General features: G+C 44.8%; 1 protein-coding gene across 1 annotated transcript; it reads right to left on the minus strand.

Annotated features, from left to right (window-relative positions):
• Window positions 1–326: 326 nt before the first annotated feature.
• On the minus strand, window positions 327–776 carry LOC136534636 (predicted GPI-anchored protein 58). The gene has a single exon (XM_066527038.1). It carries the CDS (start codon window positions 774–776, stop codon window positions 327–329), a length of 450 nt encoding a protein of 149 aa, XP_066383135.1.
• Between the last annotated feature and the right edge of the window lie 12703 nt (window positions 777–13479).

Consider the following 13479-nt stretch of genomic DNA (forward strand, 5'->3'; position numbering starts at 1 on the left):
CACCATGATATATGGTCACTATGTTGTTCATCTATTTTAAACACGTAACGAAACACATGTCCTTTAGTCAAAAATACACGCTAACTACTAATGTGAAGGTCTCTAGTATTTAGATAAGTAAATGTATACTATATACTAAGTACTACATATATATACTAAGTACTAAATCTATACCTATGTATGTATCTAACTATGTAATAACTATATACGAAAACTAGTTATACCAACATAAGTATCTATATATCTATCTAAATCTCTATCTACCTATTACACCCTAACTATTGTTAACTAAGTACTAAATTACCAATTCAAACGAATAAAGTAACTTACTTTTCTGTGCAGTCGGTGGAGTGCAACAGCAAGCTGTCGAAGCGCCTTGGTGTGCTTGGGCCGGAGCTCCCGCGTGCCTTGGCGTGGCGGGTAGGGGCGGGCACGGCACGGCGGACTGTGCAGGGCGGGGCAGGCCGCGGACGGCCGGTGAGGGCGCGCGGGCATGACGGCTGGCGAGGACACGCGGGCAGGGCAGGCACGGCGGTCGGCGAGGGCGCGCGGGCCGCGGACGGGTGGGGCAGGGCAGGGCCGCGGCGCCGAGTGGCACGGCGGGCGTGGACGCCGGCGCAGGAGTGGGCACGGCGGCGCGGGCGGGGACGGTGTGGGTGCGGCTGTGGCCGGGGCGGCGCGGGCGCGGCGGCACAGGCGGGCGGGCGGGCGTTCGCGGCGGCGCTGGCGGGGACGGCGCGGATGGGGACGGTAGAGAGAAAGAGAGAAAGGAACATCGGGCGCATACGTTAGAGGGCTTGGCGCTAGGATTGTTGACGCCGAGCTCGGCGCCAAGATTCACGGCGTCGAGCTGGCTGCCATGTCAGCGTCCATGGCGTCAACGTGGCCCCGAGCTCGGTGGCAGCAACGATGGCGCTGAGCTAGCGCCGAGCTAAGAGTCCAGATTTTGAAATCTTATCTCCAGAGACATATTTGTGAAAATTTTTCAAAAAAAAGCTAAAAAATAACAAATTCATGGGAGAGCGGCGTCCGGATACATCTGACGCGCCGGACGTCCACGCTAACCGTTCGAATTTTTATACCCTGGTCCCAGATCGCAATCTGATGAGTGGCTCAACTCAGTCACCGCTTCTCGTTGTCCATCACTCCCTTTCTCACCAGACACCTCAGCTCCGAAGACCGATGAACAGAGAGACGGACGCCGCCGGTGGCGCTGAGCGTTCCCATCCATCATCCATGCACGGTTGTAGTCTGCCTGCGTCCGCTGTGCAGGTGCAGATAGCGATGTGCAGTGCAGAAGAGAAGTTTCTTCGCTCCGGAAGCAGACTATTCAGTCTTCCGGTAGACTTTATACCGTCCGTTGGCTGATATTCAAGTGTTCGGCTGAGCTGGATTATTTACTGTTCATACTAAAAAAACACAGTTTAGGTTGGAATGTTGTGAGAGAAAAATACTGTTTTAGCTGAAAAAATAAGCCGAACAAACCGCTTAAAATGCAGCCGAACACTCTCGAATGATGAAACCAAAGACCATAGTACAGAGACCAAAATGTGACGTCTCTCTTCAGTGCTCCTCCTTTTCTCCTTCTGCAGGAGTGTGCTATCCTCCTGCTATGCTTCTAGATGGTACGCATGTTTCTCTGACGTGTTGGACTCAAATTCAGAGACACTGTATGCTAGTACTGTACAGGTTACAGTTCAGCTCTCTGAATCTCGTGATGCTAACAGTACTAGAAGATGCAGGTTTCTTCAGTACGGTCCCTATCCGACGAGTGGTTCACCTCGACGAGCGGAGTCAAAAATGCCATATAGACTACAGTGTCTACAGGAGCTTGACACCGGAGAGCGGAGGTAGACAGCCCGACTCACGGCCGCATCTCTCCTCTGTCTGCATCCATAGCCTCGTGCGGCCGGCTTGCTGTCTGTTCTGTAGCGTGTAGTCAACACCCAACAAGAGGAGCTGGATAAGATACTAGATCACTGGATGCTATATATTGCAAATGTTTTATATTAATATTGTAAAAATAGATCAATATATATTGCAACGACTATATACGTATGTTTTAAATATATATTTCAAATATTCATTAGTTTTAGACTTATGTTGAATTATTTCATCCCGAATGTCGCATTTTCAGGCGGGCCAGGTGACCCACGGGTTTGCTACGTGCGCACGCGAAAACGAAGAGGGCGCGAGCGGTGGGCAGGAAGCAGCTGTGGGGTCCACGCTAGGGGCAAAATAAAACTGACGGCACGCATGCGGTGGGGTTATTCGCGTAAGACGAGCGTTGTCATTCGTGCCAGACACCTCCGGACAGACACCAGCGTCGAGAGTCTGGACATTCGGCCGCTGGCCTCTCCGTAAAGGAGAAGTTGAGTTCTGCGGTCATACAATTTTTATCTCTAAGTCATGACTTTGGCCCGGATCGCTTGTGTTATAAATCGTACTATTTCAGTAAATAAATAGTATTTTTTCGTAATAAATTAACCAACGATACTTTCAGTCATCTGCCAAGTGAACGGGGCCTTTGTGTGATGTGCAAATGCATAGCTAACCTGACAATCTATTTGTCTCGTCAAACAATAAGGCGATGGGAGACTATATATATCTTTACTAAATTTGATTTGATCTGAATCGCCCAATTATTCTTTTCTTGCTAATAATTTTTTTTTGGATCGATAGAAAAATTCTACCGCTAAAACTACGTGGACTGTGCTCGCTGCGATGTGGTGTTCCGCGGGCAACAACCTAATAACACTACTCTTCGGACGGTAGGCCCGTTGGACGAGTCTGTCTGCGAGCGAGGCCTTGTGTCTTTGTGCTTCCCACTGGGCACTGGCTGCAGCTGCAGGCCTGCGAGCGAGGCCGAGTCAGTCCCGATCGATCCTATCTTCGGCTGGTTTTAAAGCCGGTTGATAAGCTGGCAAGCTGTTTTATTGTGAGAGAAAAATACTTAGCTGATAAGTCGGCTGATAAGTTCCAGCGAACAGACAGGATCGTAATCTGATATTCCACTCTACAACATAACGTGCCTGCCACTCTGCCGTTTAAATTTTGATACCCTGGTCGCAGATCACAATCTGATGAGCCTAGCAGGTGCAGTCGTGCAGATAGCGACGTGCAGGCCAGAAGGCCAGAAGAGAAGTTGGTAGTTGATCTCCACCAATAGATTCAACGGTCTATTGGGCCCTTGTATCTGCGTTTTGATCGGGGGCGCCCAACCCTAATGTGGTTGGTGGGCCCCTGTCGCACAGCACTGTAAATAGAGGAGTGAGGAACTGAGCTCGACTAACGAAGTTGACCGGAGCCGCCACAATCCCACTACAGAGAAACCTAATCCGATCTAAAGGAGTGCTCCCAGCGACGGGATGCCCCACCGCACCGCCATCGCCCTTGCAGTGTCACCACCGGTCCACTGCATCGTCACCACGACGCCAACAACCCCACGGTACCAGCGTCTACCCTGCTGCGGTGCAACTACGCAAAGGCGAGGAGGTTTACCCCGGATCTACGGTTACAGACAGGTACACCATGATTCTAACAATGGTATCAGAGCCAGGTTGCCAGTGTGTAACCCTAACCCTAACCGGGTAAAAGCAAATTGAAAAGAGACCGGGGGTGGCGGACGTCACTGCAACCCCGGTCACCACCGCCACCGCGCGGGGAATAGTGCCGCACCGCTGTCCTCGCAGGCGCGCGGCAAGAAAACAAGAGAAGAACATCCGTGATCGGATCAGAGAAGAGATAAGGGTCTCGGCACTTCAAGCTGAACCCTAACCCACGGACAGACCGTGGAAAAGAAAAACCTTAACCCTAACTGGGTGAAAGAAAGAACAAAGGAAGAAGGATTCGGCCTAGAACAGAATCAAAGCCGAACCCTAAACTAGAGAAGAGAAAGGGGAAAGGATCTCAAGAACCCTAGAACGAATCCCCATCTCGATCTCAAATCAAAACCGAATCGGGTTCTTGAGAACCCTAACCCTAACTTGCATGAAGAAGGGGAAGAAAGTGATTCGGTATAAATAGAAAAGAAAAGAAATCAAAAGAAAAGCGAAACCCTAACCCTAGATCCCGATTCGAATGAACTCCGAAAAGAAAAGAAATCAAAAGAAAAACGAAACCCTAACCCTAGACCCCGATTCGGATGAACTCCGAAAAGAAAAGGAATCAAAAGAAATCCAAATTGGACTCAACCGAAAAGAGAATCAAGAACCAAATAGGAGAAGGGGAAACGGGAACGGACCTACCTCGCCGTGCGTCGGGATGGCCCTTCGCCGGCGTGGGAGAAGAAGGGCCGAGCCGGGGGGGGCAGCTGCTCGCCGGGCGCGGCCAAGGGGGCGCCGCGGCCAGGCCGCTCGACGGCGGCGTGCTCACCCATTGGGGAGCACGCACGCCGGTGAGGGGGCCGGCGACGGCGCCATAGCTGCCTCGCTCCACCGCCTTCGCTCGCTCTCGGTTGCTGCTAGTTGCGGCTGAGAGAGAAAGGAAGAGGAGAGACGTGAAGAGAGAGCGGCGAAGAGAGAGCAAAGGGGCGAATGAACTAGGGTTTCCTGGGCACCGGCCGCGGCGCTATTTTTGACCGGCCAAAACGGCCGCTCGGCCGTCCGATTCAATCCGACGGCGGAGAATAGCCGGACCGGAGATAGGCCCAGGCTGGCGTGAGCGGGAGGCTGCTTTGCTGGCCCAGGCCCAGGTTACGGCCTGGGTCAGCGCAGCGCACGTGCGCGCGAGTTAAAAGCAGAGCTGGGCCGGGACACTGTGTCAGTTTTGGCCCAAGATAAGTTTTCTTTTTACTTTCCAGTAATTGCTTTTTCTGGATAATGGAAAATAGCTCAAAGAAAATAGAAAAATTAATTTTTCCCTCTGGGTAAAATTCAAGAAATTAAGTATACGTTTTCCGCTGCCAAAGAAATTGTTTATTCTCCAGTTATTTTGAACCAACGTGATATTTAATTAGAGAAAAAGGGAGTTTTTCTGTTGCTAAAGAAATTGTTGATTCTCTAGTTATTTTGAACCAATATGATATTTAATTGGAGAAAAAAAGATTTTGACATGATTGTGATGTTGTTATTTTCTGACCAACGTTGTTAATAACAATATCATAATTTTAATGATTTTATGCATTAATTCTATTTCTGCCCAACGGTGATGTAGAATTAGTGTATAAGAATAGTTGTGAATTTTAATGATTTTATACATTAATTCTATTTCTGCCCAACGGTGATGTAGAATTAGTGTATACGAACAGTTGTATGTTTTGATTTTGACCAACGTTGTAATCAAGGCATGCAAATGGTGTTATTTTTATGTTAAGAAAAGGTTTGACCTAGTTTTTCATCTTGTCTAAGGTGGACTGGGTAGTCACCTCGCCGTGTTCCACAGAGCCTGTGGCATCGGTGAGGGAGACAAACGAGGATGATGTCGTTTGGGCAACTAAAGAGAGGGATTTTGAATCCCAAAAGATGTTCTATGACTTTGAGCATAGGAAGAGGGTCACTGCCAACAAGAAATTGTTTGGCTGTGATAAAGAACACGATTGAGCTTGCAATTGTGGGCTTAATCCCAGAGTGTGACACGGTCACCGAGTACCTCGATAGAATAAAGAGTCAGTTCACTGGCTCTTCAAAGACATATGCTACCCAGCTGATAAAGCAGTTGGTGACAAAAAAAAAGTTAATCTAGAAATTGTGGTATAAGAGAGCTCACGATGCATCGTCGAAATTATGGCACTATCGTTTAGACCATATTTCGAGAGGGAGAATAAAAGACTAGTTAAGAATAATATTCTTCCTCCTTTAGAGCTCTCAGATTTAGAACAATGCAGAGAATGCATAAAAGAAAAGTATGTAAAGAAAGTTAAGAAAGATGACAAATGAAGCGTAGGAATTTTACAGATTATTCACACAGACATTTGTGGTTAGTTTCCTGTAAAGAGTGTGGATGGTAATTGTAACACCCCAGGTGTTTGTCTCTAGTTAAGCAATGGGTTTAAGCTCAACCATGACATGTTCAGTGGTGATGGAGATGTCAAGGTCAAACCTATGGAAATGAGCCCCAACCTAAACTCGGATGTTGCACCCTTGCTTTACATATAGGCCCTTTTAAAGATATATGCTTGGCTGGTGTTATTGGAATATCTTCATGTGTCTCACATCAATATCCATCTATATTGATCACTGAAAAAGTTTCATGAAGTTTGAAATCAAAAAGTCACATGAAATGATAAGTTATATCCTTATTGGAATGATTTTTCTAAGTGCTTGAATTGCACTATTAAGTGAATGGAAATGTAGGTCATCAACCAAACCTTGCAACCTTGCCCAAATGACTCTAGATGAACTCTACAACAAAAGTCATGAAAGGTTCATGTTGGGCAAATGTCAAGAAAATGCATCAATCGGTCTAAAACTCAGATTTAAGCTTTACCGCGACGATACTTTGACCTATGTTGACCAACCACTTACAGTGCTTGCATGGAGTTGCACCTTAAATAAAAGTTGAAGATTGAGTAGAGTAGAACAAACTTTGTTTTTGGAACAAGAGCCAGATCAACTTGGAACTAAGTCAAACAGAGGCTCGAAAATTGAATCAGCGGCTGTTTTCAGACTTAGAATTTTTCTAAGTCTGGAATTCATCGTCGTCGCCGTTGGCATCTTGCGTTCTCGTGATTTTGTTAAGCAAAGTGAGCAGGTCCCAAAATAAAAGTTGGAGTATACATGATGAAGAAGAGCATGTATGAAGATGACACTCAGTTGACTTCATTTTGCCCATCAATTTCTGGAGGTTGTTAATCGCCGTTAATGCACTGACACTGCCATCTTGGAGTGTCATTAACCGCTAATCTATTGCCCCAATGGCTATGATCCCTTAATAAAGTTTGTAGATCGTCAGAAGTGGAACAATTTTTATTCAAGGGCCATAGCCCAGTTCAGCACGCAAGCATCCCTATCATGGCCTCCAAGTCGAGCACCGCGACGCGCGCCACGTGTTCGATGAAATGGCGTCGTGGCAGCCATGCACCGGAGCGCGCCCCGCCATGGCTGACGCGCATCCAAGCTCTGCGCCACGCGCTGCCGAGTGCCCTGCTCCTCCATAACCGCGCGCCCGAGCGGCCCTTGCCTCCCTCTCTCACGCTGCCGCTCCCCACTTCCTCATTCACTCCCTCCCTCGCGCTGTCGCTCGCGCCCAGCGCCGTGGCCGCCATGGCTGAGCGGAGCTCAAGCTCCTGCTGTCGCTGCCCTAGTTGCGTGCCGCCGCTGTCGTGAGGACGCACCGGTCCCACATGTCCTCCTGCCTGTCCTTGCCATGCCGCGCCGTCGCATCCCTCCGCGTCCGCCATGGCCGGTGAACTTAGCTATGCCGCCACCGCGTTCTGCCGCTCGACTTCTGGCCGCCGATGCCGCGGTCGTGCGTGGCTAGGCCTCTGCAGGCCTCCGCGAATGAGCCAAGCCCTATGCATGTGCGCGCGGGCCAGGGCTTGCCACCTCCCTGCTGCTCGCTACCGGCGACTGCCGTGCCGCCAGAAATCGAACGAAGCCGACGTCCTCTGCTGTGACTCCGTGAAGAAGGAAGAGAGAAGGACCAACGTGTAAATAGAAACAAGTATGAAGGTTTCTGTTGTAAAATAGCTAGAGACAACACCTTCATGGGCTTGTTCGATTCGTGAAAAGTTTAGGGTTCCCGACGTAAAAGCTTTTTCCTTTTATGCATATTCTGTGCTGAACTTTGGAAAAATCGTAATAATTAATAGAAAATTCGTAAAATAGTAAATGAGGACTTTTTGGAATCCTTACAAAATTTTCTATGCAGTAAATCTATAATATTACATGTTTTAGTTTAAAGGTTTAGCTGTAAAAATAGATTTATGCAGTTAGGTTTTTAATGCTAGTTGTATTTGTCTTTTTCATAACTGTAGTTCTTTTGCTCAAATAAATGTGAAATTTTTATGGAGTGCTCATAAGGTGATTTTTGTTGTCTGGTAAAAATTTCAGAAGTGTAGGATTTATATTTTAAGAGTTATAAAAATAACAAATGTACTATATTGCTTTGCTCCAACTCTAATAGTCCTGCATGCTTGAATTAATTGGCTTAGTTAAGTTATGAATTATGACTTTATGATAATACATGAGTTGTAGTACTTTTATTAGGATTTTCAAAAAGCTAAATATCATGATTTTTGGTTAAGTAGATCTTGAGGTATACTTGCTTAAATCTCTGTGGCTGTTTCTGCCCAAACCCAGAGAGGGTTTCCTTGTTCTTACTGTGGGGCCTTCTTAATAGTAGAATTAGCTTTAGGTGTTTACAACAAAGTTGTTTATAATTTGATAAGATTTCTAAAAAGTCTAGAACCACATTTATTGGACATGTATAACTCCATTTATAGCTGTTTAAAGTGGCATGTTAGTTTCTGTCTATGTTTTGGATAGAGATGCAATTATTGGATTAATTGACCCTTCTAACTATAGAATCATCTAATATGAGAATAATAAAGTTGTAGGTAACTTCATAAGATTTTAAAAAAGTTATGGTTCATGTTTGTTGGAGGTCTAGAACTCCAGTTATGCTTCTCTGAAGTTCTATCAGTTTTCTGTACCACTGCTGTTGGGTTGCATTTGCAGTTTTGCTTGTGCAATTATATTTCGTGGTGTAAATGATGTTTGCTATGGTTGTAGTGAATACAAAAGTTGTAGAAAATTTCATGATCTTGCTTGTGTTCAAATTGTAAGGTCATAGGCCAGATAGTGTAGGAGTTACATGACTTTTAAGTCTTCTGTCAGGTTTTGATTGTATTCTGAGCAGATCTGAAAGATGCTAGTGTTTGATCTAGTTAGGATTTGAATGAAGCTTTTGGTGATAATAACAAAGTTGTAGATAATTCATGTATATAGCTGCTGTTAAAATTTGGTGGTATTTGGTCTTGTGGTTTGTGAGTTATGCCTGTTTAAAGTTGGGTTACAGAATTGATGCTCTCTTGTCATTGTAGGAACTAGTTTCTGTAAAGGTATAATTTCGACCTACTTAACTTGGGAATCATGCTGTGATGGTTATAGATGAAATGTAGATAATTTCATAAGATTTCCAGAATGTCTTCTTGTAAGTCATTTGGATTTGTGTAACTCCAGTTATAGCTAAATCTTGTAGCTGCTGTTTGCATGTCCAGAAATTGACAGATTCCAATTATAGTTGTTTGCTTGTATATTGCTAAGTGTGGCTCATACCTTTGATGATGGTTGAGTTAGAGTACCTGAGATCTTGGGAAACTTGTGTCATGCTTGGTGTTGTCGTCTTCTTTGCTATCATGGGATGATAAATTGTGCGATATTTAAAGTAGGCAATGCGAAGTGCTTCTGCATGTTAATGTAACCTTGTGCTTGTCTTACTTACTGCATGTGATGCATTGTCTATTGCACTTCCATGTATTCATACACTTGCATATTGCATCTCATCTAGGTATGCTAGATGCACCACGTGAAGGATGCGATGTTGGAGCCAAACCCGAAGATTTGGTTTAGTGGATATATCCCGAAGATGGAAGGACTAAGCAAGTGCTAGGACCGGAGATGTCACCATGACGGTGCAAGCCTAACTGAACTGACTTGTGTCGGATCCTAGGCAAGCCCCGGAGCATATTAAGCCTCCTAATTTCTGAAATGCAGTTAAAGTATTATTGTTACATATATATATTGTTGCATTAAGTTTAGGTGTTGGATGCAAACACCTTGCTGCATTGGTTATCCAATCCTTGTCCAGATATTGATACCATGAATCCTATGTAGCTCAGGTTCGTGTAGTGCTTAGCCCTGCTTAAACGCGGTAGAAGTCAGGTGATTTCCTGTCACCTGCGAGATATAGGGAATATACATATGGCACGGTTGGCTATATTTGCTATCGTGGAAAAGAACCTGTCTTAATTTGAAATGAAGACCGGGCGGAGGCTTGCCGGTTTGTAGTGACTCTGTCTGTGTCGCTTAAGGACTAAATCTTGGAGCCTTTCCTATTCATGTTGAACACATGCCTCTCTCTTAGTTGGCCGTGTCTGAAGATCGACCACGAAGCCGAGTAGCTCACCTCAGGCCGGGAGTCGATAAGTATAAAGTGCGCCTCGGAAGGGAGCTATAGGCGTGAGTCCAAGGGCAGGTGATTTAAAAGTCCTGATCGTCCTTGGCAGAAGGGTAATCCCTGAGAGTGCTGGCGCTGATCGAACCCGCGAATTTAGTTCCTGAGTTGTACCAAAGGTGACCCATGGCTACCCTTGCAAAGTATGTCAGGGTGAGAGTTAGGAATACCCCCTCAGCTGAGTTGTAATTCGATTCGAGTCGCCGTCTCTCCCGGTTAGTGAGAACTTGACGGACTTATCTCCAAAGTAGATACACTAAATAAGATAATGGTTCAGAAATAATGATATGATGATGGACAGCCTTATTATACCTGCTATGGTTAATATTGTTTGCTCCTAATAAGTGAGTGCTCTAGTATAGGTGCTAATCTAGTGGACAGGTAAATGATGATAAGCTTGATGCTAAGTTTAATTGGTCACTATATTCATAAGCTCTTTTATGCAACTGTGTTAAGCTAGCCCACCTTATAAGCCTTGCATGACCCTTGGTGTCCTTTATTTCTTGTTTTGACGGGTAAGTCTAGCTGAGTACCATCTCGTACTCAGGGATTTATCCCACCATGTTGCAGGTGAAGTTCTCGGCCTGTTGAAGATGGTGGCTAACCGCCGATGGGCTCGGTGATTGTATAGTTACTTCTCATCTATATGCTTTTGTCGGATGATGTCACTTATGCTAGCAATGTATTTGGAACATATATTAATGTAATCTTTTGAAAGTTATGTTGTTTTCACTAATCGGTTTTGAAACCCAAACTTGTACTATTATTGTGAATCCACTTGTAATATTATTTTCCGCTGCAACCCTGCGGATGTGATGTGTATTTGCTTAATCACGCGATCTTGGTTGTGATGTTGATTTACCGAGGTCTTTCGGGACACTCGGTGGACTACCAGGTTTATATGAGTGAAAGTATACGCGTGTCAACCATACTTGATCTTGTATAAATTGGGCGGTTCTGTTACAGCTGGCATCAGAGCAAGATTAAGCATAATACTATCATGTACGTCATTTTAAAAACAAAGTTTTGGTTTTAAAAAGCCTATTTTGACTAAAACTTTAGCTACAGGCAAATTTGTCAAAACTTATTTGCAAAACTATGCTAGCGACATCCTCCTTTATGCCCAATTAAGGACTATTAGGTGGCTATCTAAGTACTAACATGGGGATTTTTACTTTCATCGTCCATACGGCGTGCTATTGTATGGATGCCATTTGTTGAATGGTAATGTATGGATCAATTGCCTCTACGCCCAGGTAAGTGTGAGTTGTGAGAGCATGACCGTCCAACTGTCGGTCTAGGGGAGAGTTAGCTTTGGTTACTGGAATATTTACATGTTACACACATGTATATATGAAGGTACTTAATTGTGGGTATATCTGTTGGGTAGCTATGGATACCGAAGTATATATATCTGGGGATGTATATATGGAGAGTATCTTAGTTTACTGCTTTCATTGTGTGCTTATTTATCTCTTGTGGGGATGGGCTGCAATGAATTTGCCTACAGGTACGCTAACCACGAATGCATAGATTGAATGTAGCTAACGACTAGCTATATATCGAGAGAGTACGTGTTATGCCACCGACATAGAACGTGATTGCCACCTTAGGCTGGCAATTTTGTGAGGACGAATAGGACGAGCATGCATCATGATTGTGCTTGTGCATAAATATGCTTCCCTCACCTTGTTCTAATGCTAAGTAACTTGTGATCAATGTGATGTCACTATTTTCCCTGTGTGAAGCTAGCCAAAATGCCTTGTCCCATGCTGCTTGAATAGCTATGCTTGAAGTTAGTGTGTGATTAGCTTTGCCTCGTATGTTGGCTTCCAAAGGAAATAGATGACGAGTTAATAGTTAACAAAAAGTTCACCCCTTTGAAAACTAAATTGCTAAATGTAAGTAAAACTTGTTTTGTAGAGATATCCACCTACTCAGTAAAAAGGGAAATAAAAGATAACAGTACCTTACCACCATGTTCGCATGTTTGTGTGTAGTGTTGTTGTTGTAGGTGACTACTTGTGAGGTGCGAGCTTTGTGCTTAGTAATAGTCGCTTAAGCTAATCGAATTGAGTGTTACGAAATGCTCGCTTAAGAACATGATATATGTGTGGATGCTCGTTATCTAGGTAGTGCCGTAGTTGTCACCCTTTTGTCCTCGGTAAGCATATGAGTGTGGAAGAGCGCTATCCTAGAGCAGCGTCCAAGTTTTGGTAATCTCAGGGTTGTCGTCTACAATTAAGTTCTCTCTTAGGAACCTGAGCCTGTACACGTGGTTGCTAGCCTTGAACGTTGTTCTACGAAGACTTTATCTATGCCTTTGCTTGACCTTAGATCCAAGCTTAGTTCCCTTGAATGCTTGCATGTTTCGTGGTTGTCCCACTCCTATGTGGGAGGACCCTGCTCAAAAATCCTTGTTGGGCCTTATTGCTCTTTCTCCTATGGATGAGCTAGTGCAACGCTAATCGCTATCTACCCTGGCTTTGGAACCTTTTCCTCGCAGATCATGTCATTGCTTTATCAACTGAAGTCCCTAGTCAGTGCAATGGCTCTGTCCCTCGAATCTCGTGTATTTTGTCTCCAACTCTTTCAAGTCTCTGGATGTTTATCAGTCTTGATCTCATGTTGCTGCTCGACAAGACCAAATCTCATGTTAATCTTTATCTGGTAATCACTTTGGTGGACACGAGGCGTTATGGAAATTAAGCAAGAGTCTCCTGCTTAGTTGCCTTCGGCAATTAGGCTATGTTCTTTTGCGTGTGTTTTGATCTTCTGATCTCCTCCTTGTTGATTCCTAACCTTGTGACTATCCTTGTTTGCTATCCCTCTTTTGCACAATGCTTGTTCTTACAATCTAATTGGTGCCACTAGAAAGTTTCACTTTGGTTGTATGTTCAGTAATGGTGCCACGATTAGCGATCTACGGTGCCACGACAGAACCTAGGGCCTCCTTGTGGGCGACCGACGCATGGTTGTGCTGCTGGGTGCGTGCTGGTATCGAGGTTTCTAGTCATGATCCATTGCCGAACTGTACCGATGTGTTATTTTCACACGAGCTCTTCCTTGGTTATCTCTCCATATCTTGTCGAAGATCCCTATATCAGACCGAAAGTAGTAGAGCTTCCTGTTGAAGTCACAAAAAGGATAACCTTTGAAGAACTGGTCACCGACATAAACATTAATAGACTACAAGAGGTGGTAGACAGGTGACTCCACTTGGTTGTCCCAGTATTGACGTCCGTCACCTAGTGAACAACTTATGTCATCCATGTTGGATCAGAATGGTACACAACACTTAATGTTGGACAAGTTATCAATCTAATGATAATGTATGGCGATATCATGTGGTGTAACAGGTCA

This window comes from Miscanthus floridulus, unplaced genomic scaffold (assembly GCF_019320115.1).
Source record: "Miscanthus floridulus cultivar M001 unplaced genomic scaffold, ASM1932011v1 os_2118_1_2, whole genome shotgun sequence".
NCBI classification, from domain to species: Eukaryota; Viridiplantae; Streptophyta; class Magnoliopsida; order Poales; family Poaceae; genus Miscanthus; species Miscanthus floridulus.